This window comes from Myotis myotis, unplaced genomic scaffold, assembly GCF_014108235.1.
Source record: "Myotis myotis isolate mMyoMyo1 unplaced genomic scaffold, mMyoMyo1.p scaffold_m19_p_19, whole genome shotgun sequence".
Lineage (NCBI taxonomy): Eukaryota > Metazoa > Chordata > Mammalia > Chiroptera > Vespertilionidae > Myotis > Myotis myotis.
In genome coordinates this window covers 13,336,965-13,350,114 of record NW_023416323.1, presented here as the reverse complement: position 1 = coordinate 13,350,114, position 13,150 = coordinate 13,336,965, and the positions used below count along the sequence as shown (strand labels likewise).

Here is a 13,150-nt window from a genome sequence, read left to right as displayed (position 1 = left end):
TGGAGTGAAGAGAACATTTTACAAAATGTGACAAACTTTAAGTGCTTATGCATGTTTATCAACTCAGTTATTTTTTTCAACTTTTTTTTTTTAGGTGTATATGCATTAAAAATAGAAATAAAATCCTTTTGGAGTTAAGATGCTTAATATATATGTATTATATATATGTATGCTAATATATATATGTACATACATATATATATATGTAATATATCTTTATTGATTTCAGAAAGGAAGGGAGAGGGAAAGAGAGATAGAAACATCAATGAGAGAGAATCATTGACTGGCTGCCTCCTGCATATCCCCTGTGCCCTTTACCAAAATCGAACCTGGGACCCTTCAGTCTGTAGAACAATGCTCTATCCATTGAGCCAAACCAGCTAGGGATTTATATATATATACGTACACACACACACACACAAATCCTTACCAGAGGATATTTTTCCATTGATTTTTTTTTTTTTTTTTAGAGTGTGTGGGGGGGGGGGGGCGGCGAGAAAGAGAGAGAAACATTGATGTGAAAGAGACACATCGATTGGTTGCCTCCCACATGCACCCTGACTGGGGCTGGGGATAGAACCTGAAACCCAGGTATGTGCCCTTGACTGGAAATCGAATCCATGATCCTTTGGTGTGCAGGACAATGCTCTAACCACTGTGCACATCGTCCAAGGTGATAATAACTTTTATACTTCTCTGTGATTTTCAAGTTTTCTACAGTGGCTTGTACTACTTTTATAGTTAGAAAGAAATATTTCAAACAAATTTCCAACAGTGGAGGCAGCAAAGCTTGAGAGAAAACTGAGAGGGATTCTGGGCTCTAAACTGGCCTGAGACCAGGCATGCCTGGCAAAGCAAGACACAGGTACTGACTATGTGGTGACGGAGGCTCTTTCTTTCACATTCCCTGAATGTTCGCTGGAAAGAGGCAATGTTCTTGTCAAATCTCTCCGAGTGTCTTCCCAAAAACTCTCTCACATCTTCGATGGTTTTCAAGGAAAAGGTATCTGAGGGTGTTGAAGGCTCTTCTGAAAAAGAGACAGAGAGTCAGGATGACTGAAGCTTTCACTGTTTCCTGGCAGGGGAAGTGCCACATCCTTTGCCCTGCTTCCCCAGGGTCTGGGCCCCACCTTCCAGGGGGAAGAGGAGGATGAACCTATTTCAAGATACTGCCCAAGGGCAGCCCAGTTACAGGACAACCCAGGGTTCAGAGAGCCTGGTCCTCTTGAGACCATTTTCTGGGACAAAACCTGGACTACCTGGGATCTTGGGCATGACCTGTGTGGCTCTGGTGAAGAAGCCGATTCCTGATAATAAAGCCTTAAACTGCATTTGGAAAATTGCTGCCTCAATTTCCTGGAGCAGCTGAAGAATTATTATTCATTAAAAATAATGAGATCTTAAGAGGCACCACAGTGGGGCTGGGTGGGTAATAATGCTATAAGAGCTAGCTCTAAAGCCGAGGCCCGAGACAAAGCCAGGGCTACCACTTTGCACAACTCTAGGGGACAACATACACACTGAGGCCTATGTGAATACTGCCTCCTGGAACTGTCATGTCCAAACTGTGCAACCATATGCAGCAGCCCAGTCCACACCTTAGCTCGAGATAACCTTCTTAATAAGTTCTATGGGGCAATTATGTAAATAATTATGCAGTTTTCTAGTGGGCTCTTGAGTACTTTATGGGGTGTTTGTAATAGTTATGTCAGGAGGAAATTCAATAAATACATTGCTCCGAATCAAGAGAAAGGGGCTTTCTTGCAGAATACCTGAACTCTCTCTCTTCTCCAAAGGATGGGCTATACACAGTAGGCTGAAACTTTCTTCTTTTTCATTGTAGAAAGTTTCTTCAAAGAGAATGGGCACTGAGAGAAGACAGGCGAAACCAGCTCCTAATTTAATCCTGTTTCCTTGTATAAAGACATCCTAGAATAAGAGAATCATCACTGCACCACTAACCAGTGGTGACTATCGACCCCTCCGCCTGGACCCAATACAGTACTTTACCCAACCTGCCCCTCTTCGCTCCAATGTGGGTTTGTAGGGACAGCACCACTCTTTTGATTTTTTACACACACACACACACACACACACACACACACACTGATTTGTTGTTCCACTTATTTATGCACTCACTGGTTGATTCTTGTATGTGCTCTGACTAGGGATCGAACCCACAAACTTGGCATATACGGATGATGCTCTAACTAACTGAGCTATGGCCATAGGAGGACTACTCTTTAATTTACTTTTTGATACTAAAATGTTTTTCTTTCCTCTTTGTTCACTTTGTAGTTGTGGCTACAGTAGTATCCTGATACTTTTTCTATTCTTTAAAATATATTTTTACTTCAGAGAGGAAGGGAGAAGGAGAGAAAGATAGAAACATCAATGATGAGAGAGAATCATTGATCAGCTGCCTCCTGCACACCCTACACTGGGGATTGAGCCCAAGACCTGGGCATGTGCCCTGACCAGGAATCGAACCCATGACCTCCTGGTTCATAGGTCCACGCTCAACCAGAGCCACACTGGATGGGCCCTGATCCTTTTTCAATGTTGTAACAGAAGAAGCACTAAGCTGTTCCTCAGAGTAGCAGAAACTACACCCTCCAGGAATGGAAGAGTAGGAAGGCTCTCCTATCTGAACAAAAGACCAAAGTGTCTGGTGTTCAGCTGGACAATGATGCTGCAGTCCCCTTTGAGGCTCACCACTTTGGCCATGGCCAGGGAGCCCAGGGCAGACCCGCTGTGATAAGCCTGACTGCTCTGCTCTGTGTAGATCTGGGTACCCCAAAGAGAACAAAAAACTAATAAGGGACTGGCAGCTGTGGTGAGCAGATCTCTGGCAGGAAAACAGTGGCATGCCTCGTGAGCCACTGGGCTGCTGACCCCAAGCCGGTGTCCAGGTCACCCCATGTCCCATCATCCCTCTTCCCCACACAGTGCCTACAGCTGCTGGGTTGGAAAGTCCTGATGAGGAATGGAACCTCCTGCTGTCAGCTCCTACCTGCTTACACTTAAAAAATAAGAAAATGCATACTCCAAAATAGCACTGACTACGAGATAGATGGATATCATGTGTCCCCTGACGTGATTCACTGAGAAAGATAAAATACCCTTTGGAAGCATTCCCATCAGAAACGATAACTGCTAATCTAATCATGAGGAAACATCCGAGGGCCCACACGGAGGGCGAGTCTCCAAAGCAAAACAGAAATGTCAGTGTCATGAGAGACAGACTGAGGGCCTCTTGCAAAAGAAGAAAACTGAAAATGCATTCTGGGACCCTGGATCTGAAAGTGCAATTATTAGTGCAATTAACATAGCTCGTATGAGAACAGGATGTTGGAGGACAGTACTCTATCAATGTTAAATTTTCTGAGTATGATCACTGTGCTCTGGTTATGTAGGAAATACAGATGGAATTGTTTTGAAGTAAAGGGACATGGTTCATGAAACATTTTCTGAAAAAGGTTCAGAAAAAGTAATAGTAATGTATATTATGTATAGTGATAAAATAAATGTGGCCAAAATGTTAATAGTTCACCAATCTAGGTGAAGGGTATATGAGAGTTCTTTCTACTTTACTGAAACTTTCTGTAGGATTGAGATGATTTCAAAAACAAAACTGGGTGTTTTTTAAAAATATATTTTTATTGATTTCAGAGAGAGGAAGGGAGAGAGACAGGGAGAGGGAGAGAAGATAGAAACATCAATGATGAGAGAGAATCATCGATTGGCTGCCTCTTACATGCCCCCTCCTGGGAATCGAGTCCACAACCTGGGCATGTGCCTTGACTAGGAATAAGGACCTCCTGGTTCACAGGTTGATGCTCAACCACTGAGCTATACCAGCTGGGCTCAAAACAAAGTTTTAAAAAAATTAAACTTAATCCCTGATCTCCAATTTGTGGCCAATGTCACAGGGATAAAATAGCTTGCTTTGCCAGGACCTCAAGGAAGAGATATCACTGGCAGGAAACCCATAGGCTGAGGAAGAGATGCCCAGCCAAGGCCTTGCTCAGCACTACCATCTCCTCTTTCCTCAAAGGCAGCAGGCCCTCCAACCCCATCCCACAGGGCGGCTGTGTTAAAGCCATCATTTAACATAGATGTGAAAGGGCGACAAGCAGGATTCTCTCCCCTCCAGCCCACCCAAATACTGTGAGTAACCCTGGTTGATCCACAAAGAAATGAATACCTTTCCATTTAAGGTCTGAAAGTGTTCTTCCACTGGTTTCAAAATATAGGACTCAAACTGACAAGTAGACTGAACGTTGCTTGTTAGGCTTCCTTTGCAGGGAACTAAGACCTGGAAAAAAATAATTAGGGTGAGTACTAGAGAGATGTGTCATTTACAACTTCAGCAGAACAGGATGCATCACAAAATATTCCAGCTGGAACTGTTGTGGGGACCTACTGCAGAGATAATGCCCAACACGGCAGCAGGTGATGCCAGCTGACTCTGTTGTCGTTGTGATGGAGCCCAGTCAGAGGGAGGTAGCTCCCACCCTTTGGGGTCCCTCCCCACAGCTGGACTGGGTGCCCCACTCAGTCATCAATTGGCTCATGAACGGTTCCAGATGGAGAGAGGATAGTCTGGAAAGCACAGAAAAGTGACACTAAAAAGTCACATGTATTCCCACACCTAAATGATAAACACTGCACATGAAGACAGTTTGCTTTCCATCTCCTTTCCGTGTTTGTTTTTAAGCCTAGTTATGATCACAGTTTGTAACACAAGTACAGAAACTCAGTTTCCCATCGCAGGCTGTCACCTCCACCAGAGATGTCTCAGCGTGCCAGAGCCTCGCTTTGGGGAAGGTGCAATAGGAAACCTGAATTTTTAGTCCAACAGTGGCTACCTCACTGACGAGACACCAGCTTCTCAGCTCAAAGCAGCACAGGAAGGAGCTTGACTCAACACTGCCTTCTGCCCCGGCACATGGATCTGTGCTTGGCTCAGGGACTCGTGTTTCAGAGGCCTCTCAGACACAAGTGTACCCAGAAGGAAGATGACCCAAAGCAGCTAAGTCATTCAGAGCCCCATCTCCTGAAGCAGCCCAGCCAAAAGCAAACGGCTCCTGCACTATCCCCACTGTGCAGAAGAGGAAACCGAGACTCAAAGGAGTTGAGTAACTTGCCCAGGGTCACACAGCCAGTAAGCGGCAGAGCCATGACTCCTGCCGCCCTCTAACCGCGGCCCCATCTTGCTGCCTCACGGGAGGAATGCCCAGAACAGCGGTTCTCAACCTGTGGGTCGCGACCGCTTTGGGGGTCAAACGACCCTTTCACAGGGGTCGCTTAAATACATCCTGCATATCAGATATTTACATTACGATTCATAACAGTAGCAAAATTACAGTTATGAAGTAGCAACAAAAATAATTTTATGTTTGGGGGTCACCACAACATGAGGAACTGTATTAAAGGGTCGTGGCATTAGGAAGGTTCAGAACCACTGGGCCAGAACCTCCTGCGGTTTCCTCTGCAAAGACACCATGGAACTCGGGAGCCTCTGGGGGCAGTGGGCCTCAGGGGCTTCCTCAGGGAGTCAGAAAGAACAGTGTGGCCTCTCGCCCCATGGAGACACACCAATCCCTCACAGCAAGAAAGGGAGGCACTGACTGACGGAAGAACTCAAGCCTGTCTACAAGGTGGCCTTGACCTGCCTCAAAAAATCAAGACTGAACTAGATCAAGATCTAGATTTAACCACCAATTTCAGGGAATACAGAGAATAGAGGGCCATGTTAAACACCACTATAGGACTGAAACTGGCAAAAGCCAGAATGCAGGAAGCTCTACAGAATAAGTGACCAAAGAAAAAGAAAATTAGAAGAAAAAATAAAAAAGAAACTCAAGATTGCACATTAAGTATGTGCAGTTTTGTGTACTTCAGTTTAGCTCAATAATGTTAGGAGAAAAATAGAGACTTATCAATTCAACATCATGTATGGATCTCCTTTGAATCCTGATTTGAACCAATTGTAAAACAAACAAAAAATATGAGAGATTTGGGAAATTTGAACAGGACTAGATATTAGACAATGTTGAAGAAATATTGAGACCCTAGCCCAGTGATCGGCAAACTGCGGCTCGCGAGCCACATGAGGCTCTTTGGCCCCTTGAGTGTGGCTCTTCCACAAAATACCACATGCGGGCACCTATGTACAGTGCGATTGAAATTTCGTGGCCCATGCGCAGAAGTGCCTGTACATAGAGACATCCCCATCAAAGGAAGGCGTGGAAGGAAGACTGGAAGGCGGGCTAGGGCAGTGGGGGAAGCAGCCAAGCTGCATTCTTAGCTTCTGTACACTTTGTGTGAGGATTAGGTGGCCTGCAAGCTTGGCTCACGGGAGCGGACTGAGGGGCAGTTAAGCCTAGGGGAGATACACATTTAAAAGTGGAAATATCATGTTTTTAGAGCCTAATAAAGGATTCGAGGGTGGCCAAATTTGGCCCCATGACCAAGCCCCATGGAAATAAATTTAGCATTCACCTGCTGAGGCCACATGGATCCTTTAGAGATGGCAGAAAGTTGCCTCTTCTAGAGGCAACTGGAATATTCTACTTTTCAATCAACTACCAGTCGTGGAGGGAGTATTATTATGCATTAGACAGGGATGAGCCTGTTCCCATCACCCGGCCATCAGGGGGCAGAAGCTAGCCAACAATATCTGACCGGTGGAGCAGGCCAGTTCCTTCCCAGCACTGCTGATTCCTGCTGAGAAGCTGGCCTCACTGATTCTGGAACTAAACAAGGCTGAGGAATTCAGTAATGCCCAATGTGGGCCCTAAACAGCTCCTAGTGGATCTCATGGCTTTCAGGAGGGGCTGGAGTGAGCTGCCTAGGGTACCACTGGGAACTTGGGATGGTACCGTTTAAGAAGAATCTCCCATTCCTCAGTGTACCTGAAAGGAAGGTGACCAAGATGCCAAAGTTCTTATTCAAAATTCCCCTCTCACTAAAGTGAGCTTAAGTGTGAGTCCACTACTTGCAGCTGGAAAAGTACCTACTGGATGACAAAGGAACTGTGCTAAGGGCTGGCAACACAGTGGTGAGCGAGACAGGTCACACAGAACTTACTGAAAAATAACAGCATTCCACTGTGTGGCATTTTTATTTTTATTTGTTTTTTAATCCTCACCCGAGGATATGTTTTTATTGATTTTAGAGAGGAGGGAAGAAAGAGAGAGAAACACATTGATGTGAGAAACATCGATTGGTTGCCTCTTGCATGCTCCCCCACCAGGAATCGAACCTGCAACCTTTTGGTGTACAGGACGATGCCCCAACTGAGTCACCTGGCCAGGGCCACAGTGTGGCATTAAAAATAAATAAATAAATAAATAAATAAATAAATAAATAAATAAATAAATATTTTATTGACTTTTTACAGAGAGGAAGGGAGAGGGACAGAGAGTTAGAAACATCGATGACAGAGAAACATTGATCAGCTGCCTCCTGCACACCCCCTACTGGGGATGTGCCCGCAACCAAGGTACATGCCCTTGACCAGAATTGAACCTGGGACCCTTCAGTCCACAGGCCGACGCTCTCTCCACTGAGCCAAACCAGTCAGGGCCACAGTGTGGCATTTTTAAAAAGCACGAGAAAGTTACATATGTTATCTAGACAGTACTTATTTTTTAAAATATATGTTATTAATTTTTACAGAGAGGAAGGGAGAGGGATAGAGAGTTAGAAACATTGATGAGAGAGAAACATCGATCAGCTGCCTCCTGTACACTCCCTACTGGGTATGTGCCCACAACCAAGGTACATGCCCTTGACCAGAATTGAACCTGGGACCCTTGAGTCTGCAGGCCGACGCTCTATCCACTGAGCCAAACCAGTTAGGACTGGACAGTATGTATTAAATATCATAGAACAAAGATGGGAAGGAAATATTTCCTAAATTAGGTTAAGCTCTCCCAGTCAACACGATTGCTTTGCATCCTATACCTTTTCTCTGTGACACTTACCACAGCTACAATTCTAATAAATATATATCAGAATATAACCATCTCTCCCAGTAGAATTTAAGCTCCATAGGGTAAAGATGATGATGTATATTCATATATTTGGCTGACAAACATAGTGCCTTGCCTAGAGTAGCATTTAATAACTAGTGTGAAATGAAAAGATAACAATGAATGTCTCTGGTGAGCTTTCCTGAGATTTTTATTTTCTTCTTTGGCAACAGCTGTATTCTCCAACTGTTTGTTTTTTTAATCTTTATTGTTGAGAGTATTACAAATGTCCCCCTTTTTCCTCCCATTGCCCCCTTCACCTGGGTCCCACCCCACCCCACCCCAGGCCTTCTCCACCCTACTGTCTGTATTCATAGGTCATGCAAATCTGTAATAATAAAAGCATAATATGCTAATCAGACTGAACAGCTGAACAGTGGAATGACCATCTGGACGACCTTCCTGACGAAGCCGCGACTGCGAGGGCCAAGCCCCTTGCACGAATTTCGTGCATCAGGCCTCTAGTATGCATATAAGATCTTTTTTCTTTTTTAATATATTTTATTGATTTTTTACAGAGAGGAAGGGAGAGGGATAGAGAGTTAGAAACATCGATCAGCTGCCTCCTGCACATCTCCCACTGGAGATGTGCCCGCAACCAAGGTACATGCCCTTGACCGGAATCGAACCTGGGACCTTTCAGTCCGCAGGCCGACGCTCTATCCCTGAGCCATACCGGTTTCGGCTGCATATAAGATCTTTAATTAATCTCTTCTTGCCCCTCTCCCCTTCTCTCTGAGATTCGTTAGTTTGTTCTATGTTTCCATGCCTCTGATTCTATTTTATTCATCAGTTTATTTTGTCCATTAGATTTCTTGTTCATTTGACTTTTAAATTCAGTTGTTGATATATGTATGTATTGCCATTTTATTATTCCTATTTTTGATTCTCCTCTCCCCGCCCCCCTTCTTCTTCTTCCTCTTCTTAAAGAATACCCCTCAACATTTCATGTAATACTGGTTTGGTGGTGATGAACTCCTTCAGCTTTTTCTTGTCTGTGAAGTTCTTTATCTGACCTTCAATTCTAAATGATAGCTTTGTTGGGTAGAGTAATCTTGCTATTCATCACTTTGAATATTTCTTGCCAGAATTATTCCCTTCTGGCCTGCAAAGTATCTGTTGAGAAATCAGCTGACAGTCGTATGGGCACTTCATTGTAGGTAACTGACTGCTTTTCTCTGGCTGCTTTAAAGATTCTTTTTTTGTCTTTAATTCTTGGCATTTTAATTATAATGTGTCTTGGTGTGGGTCTCTTTGGGTTCCTCTTGTTTGGGATTCTCTGCCCTTGTAAGTCTATTTCTTTCACCAGGTAGGGAAGTTTTCTGTCATTATTTCTTCAAATAGTTTTTCAATATCTCTCTCTTCTCCTTCTGGCACCCCCATAATGTGAATGTTGGTATACTTGAAGTTGTCCCAGAGGCTCCTTACACTATCTTCATATTTTTGGATTCTTTTTTCTTTTTGCTCTTCTGAGTGGGTGTTTTTTGCCCCCTCATATTCCAAGTTGTTGATTTGATTCTCAGATTCCTCTATTCTCCTGTTGAATCCCTGTAAATTATTCTTTATTTCAGTTAGTATATGCTTAATTTCTGACTGGTCCTTTTTTATGTCTTTGACATTCTCACTATGATCCTTGAAAGTCTTACTAAGTCCATTGAAGCTCCCATTAATTCCCTTCAAACTCTCATTAAGATCCTTGAGTAACCTTGTAACCATTGCTTTGAACGCTGTATCCAATAGTTTTCTTGCTTTCATTTCTTTTACTTGTGACATGTTTCTTTGTTTCCGCATTTTAGCTGCTTCTCTGTATTTGTTTCTCTATATTAGGTAGAGCCGCTATGTCTCCTGGAATTAGCCTTGTGTAGTAGGTATCCTGTAGGGCCCAGTGACTCAGTTTTCTATCACCTGAGCTGGGCACTCTAGGTAGGCCCATGTGAGCACAGTCTTGTAGTTGAGCCTGATTGCTGTTTCCAACTGTTTTTTTAAAAAATATTTTTAAAATATGTTTTTATTTATTTCAGAGAAGAAGGGAGAGAGACAGAAACATCAATGATGAGAGAGAATCATCAATAGGCTGTGTCCTGCATGCCACTGGGGATAGAGCTCACAACCCAAGCATGGGCCTTGACCAGGTATCGAACCATGACCTCCTGATTCATGGGTCAACACTCAATCACTGAGCCATACTGGCTGGGTTCTCCAACTGTTGTTTGTTTTTAAAATATGTTTTTATTGACTTCACAGAGGGAAAGGGAGAGAGAGAGAGAGAGATAGTTACATCAAGGATAAGAGAGAATCATCAATCGGCTGCCTCCTGCAGCTCCCCCAACAACCCTCACTGGGGATTGAGCTCGAAATCCAGGCATATGCCCTGACCAGGAATCGAACCAGTGATTTCCTGGTTCTTGGGTGGATGCTCAACCATTGAGCCATACTGGCTGGGCTCTCTAACTGTTTTTATAATGAACTTTATGACTTGTAAAATCCAGAATAAGCCCTAGCTGGTTTGGTTTAGTGGATAGAATGTCGGCCTGTGGATTGAAGGGTCCTAGGTTTGATTTCAGTCAAGGGCACATGCCCGGGTTGTGGGCTTAATCCCCAGTAGAGGGTGTGCAGGAAGCAGTTGATCAATGATTGTCTTTCATCATTGATGTTTCTCTCTCTCTCTCCCTCTCCCTTCTTCTCTGAAATTATTAAAGATATATTAAAAAATAAAAATAGCCATAACTGGTTTTGCTCAGGGGATAGAGCATCAGCCTTTGGACTGAGGGGTCCCAGGTTCGATTCCAGTCAAGGGCATGTACCTTGGTTGTGGGCACATCCCCAGTAGGGGGTGTGTAGGAGGCAGCTGATAGATGTTTCTCTCTCATTGATGTTTCTAACTCTCTATCCCTCTCCCTTCCTCTCTGTAAAAATCAATAAAATATATATATATAAAAATAAATAAAAATAAAAATAAGCCCTAGCCAGTTTGGCTCAGTGGAAAGAGCATTGGCCTGAGGACTGAAGGGTCCCAGGTTCGATTCCAGCCAAGGGCACATGCCTGGGTTGCAGGCTCAATCCCCAGTGTGGGGCGTGCTGGAGGCAGCCATTCTCATCGTTGATGTTTCTATCTTTCTCACCTTCTCCTTTCCTCTCTGAAAAAAAAAAAAAAAAAAGATATATATACACACACACACACACACACACACACACACACACACACACAAAATAAAAATTAAAAAAAACTGGATAAAATGTATCAATCCCAAAACCAATCATAAAAATCGGAAGGGAGTTCAAGAAATCAGGCTTCTGATGGCACAGGGATGAACTGGGTGGTGTGGAAGTCAGTTCCAATTTTCCAGAGGGCAGCTGAGAACCTGACATCATTGGGCTAAAGTGACTTCTCCATTGGTTCAAATCCACAGCCTCCTGACATGCCTGAGTAAAATCACACCCCGTGGCAAGAAAAGTGGGAACACAGTATGAGAAGAGGACAACACACAGAAAGACTCCTCAAGCACAGGACGGCACGGAGGCGCCCACACACTGTGTCCCACTGTGTTGTGTAAGACAACCTCAGAACTGGACAGACCTACAGCGTGAGGCCTGCCTTCTCACCAGGCAACAGGGCCCCACAGACAGGCTACAGTCTCTCTTACACACTTCCCTCATTCCTGTTACCCGGCTGCCCGTGAAGGCGTTTGAGGTTGTGGCCCTATTATAAACATTCTTTCACCACAGTTCCTTCCCTGTAGGAAACGCCTTGAAAGTGACATGGGAATGTGTTCACACGTTCTCTTATTCTATGGGAGTGAGTGCTCACCTCACACCAGGCCTCATGAGGCCCTGAGAAGGAATGTCATTTCTATCCTCGATAGCTCTCATGGTCAACATGGAAACAAAAGAAACAGGTGAACACCAGGAGACCTGTGTCCCATGGGCTGAGAGTGCAGAGAAAACATTACACCCTGGGTTGGTACTTGTTCCATACTGAGCACGGTCTGGGTAGGTTTGTAGTGATTCCCTCTAAACTTAACCAAAGTCTACTATATTTCTGGCCTCGCCAGCACTGCTTGGTCCACAGCTAATGGGAAAGTACAACCCTCAGGGTTGATGCACTTACAATGCCATGAAGTTGGGCCACCTTGTTGCACAAGTCAGGACGCCACTTTTGAAGGGCCAGGTAGAAAGGATTTTTCAGGAGATCTTCATCATAAAGAGCCATATGGACTTCAGATGGGGCAAAGCAAGACTCCTGGGACAAGGGAGGAAAAGGCAGTGAATGACCACCGTCGGATTCATAAAACACATGCAAGTCTGGATCTGGCAATTCCTAAAACTGATCCCTGACTCTAGTACTCTACTCTACACACCTAACACTCCAGCAGGAAATGTCAAAGATAACCCATCAATTCTAGGATGACTTTTTTCACTGGTTAATTTCAATCAAAGTGTTTCAAATTAAACTCCAAGTCATTGCAAATGGGAAAATGGCTCTTTTTAGAACATCCTACATGACTAAAATATTGACACTTTAGAGATATGCGTGTATTTTTAATGAAATATTTTAAGCATACAGAAAAGTAAAAAAACTACCACCCAGAATTACCAGTTCTTCTCACTTTGCCATATTTGCCTCAGACTTTCTTTTAAGAAAGAGTATACCAGAACAGACTGGAGCCCCTGCTGGGCCTGTCCTGAGCCCATTCTCTCCTCCCCTCTCAGAAGCAACCATGATCCTGGAGTTGTATATCATTCTTGTTTACATTATTATTCCTTTAACACTTATGCATTCATAAATAAACTAGAATATTATTTTATGTGGCTCAAAATTTACATAAATGGCATCACAGTATAAGTATTCCGGAACATATCCTTTTTAATCACATTACATTTGCAAGTTCTATCCATGCTGATCCACACAGATGATTCATTCAGATTTCTGTATAGTATTTTTCAATAAACATGACACAATTTATCTAATATCCTATATTTAAGTTGTTTCTACATATCTATTATTACAAACAATGCTGGAATGAATACTGTACCAGAGTACACATCTAGGAATGTTCCAAGGAGGCGCTACAGGGCGGATCCACCTGCACCAGCACCAGATGCTGGCA

General features: G+C 43.7%; 1 protein-coding gene across 1 annotated transcript in view; it reads right to left on the bottom strand.

Annotated features, from left to right (window-relative positions):
• Window positions 1-13,150, bottom strand: part of ANKRD27 (ankyrin repeat domain 27) — a 60,965-nt gene that overhangs the window by 38,259 nt on the left and 9,556 nt on the right. The window contains 4 exon segments of the mRNA XM_036345197.1: window positions 874-1,028; window positions 1,773-1,929; window positions 4,208-4,318; window positions 12,151-12,282. Coding sequence (XP_036201090.1) covers window positions 874-1,028; window positions 1,773-1,929; window positions 4,208-4,318; window positions 12,151-12,252 — 525 coding nt within the window. The 5' untranslated portion in view covers window positions 12,253-12,282.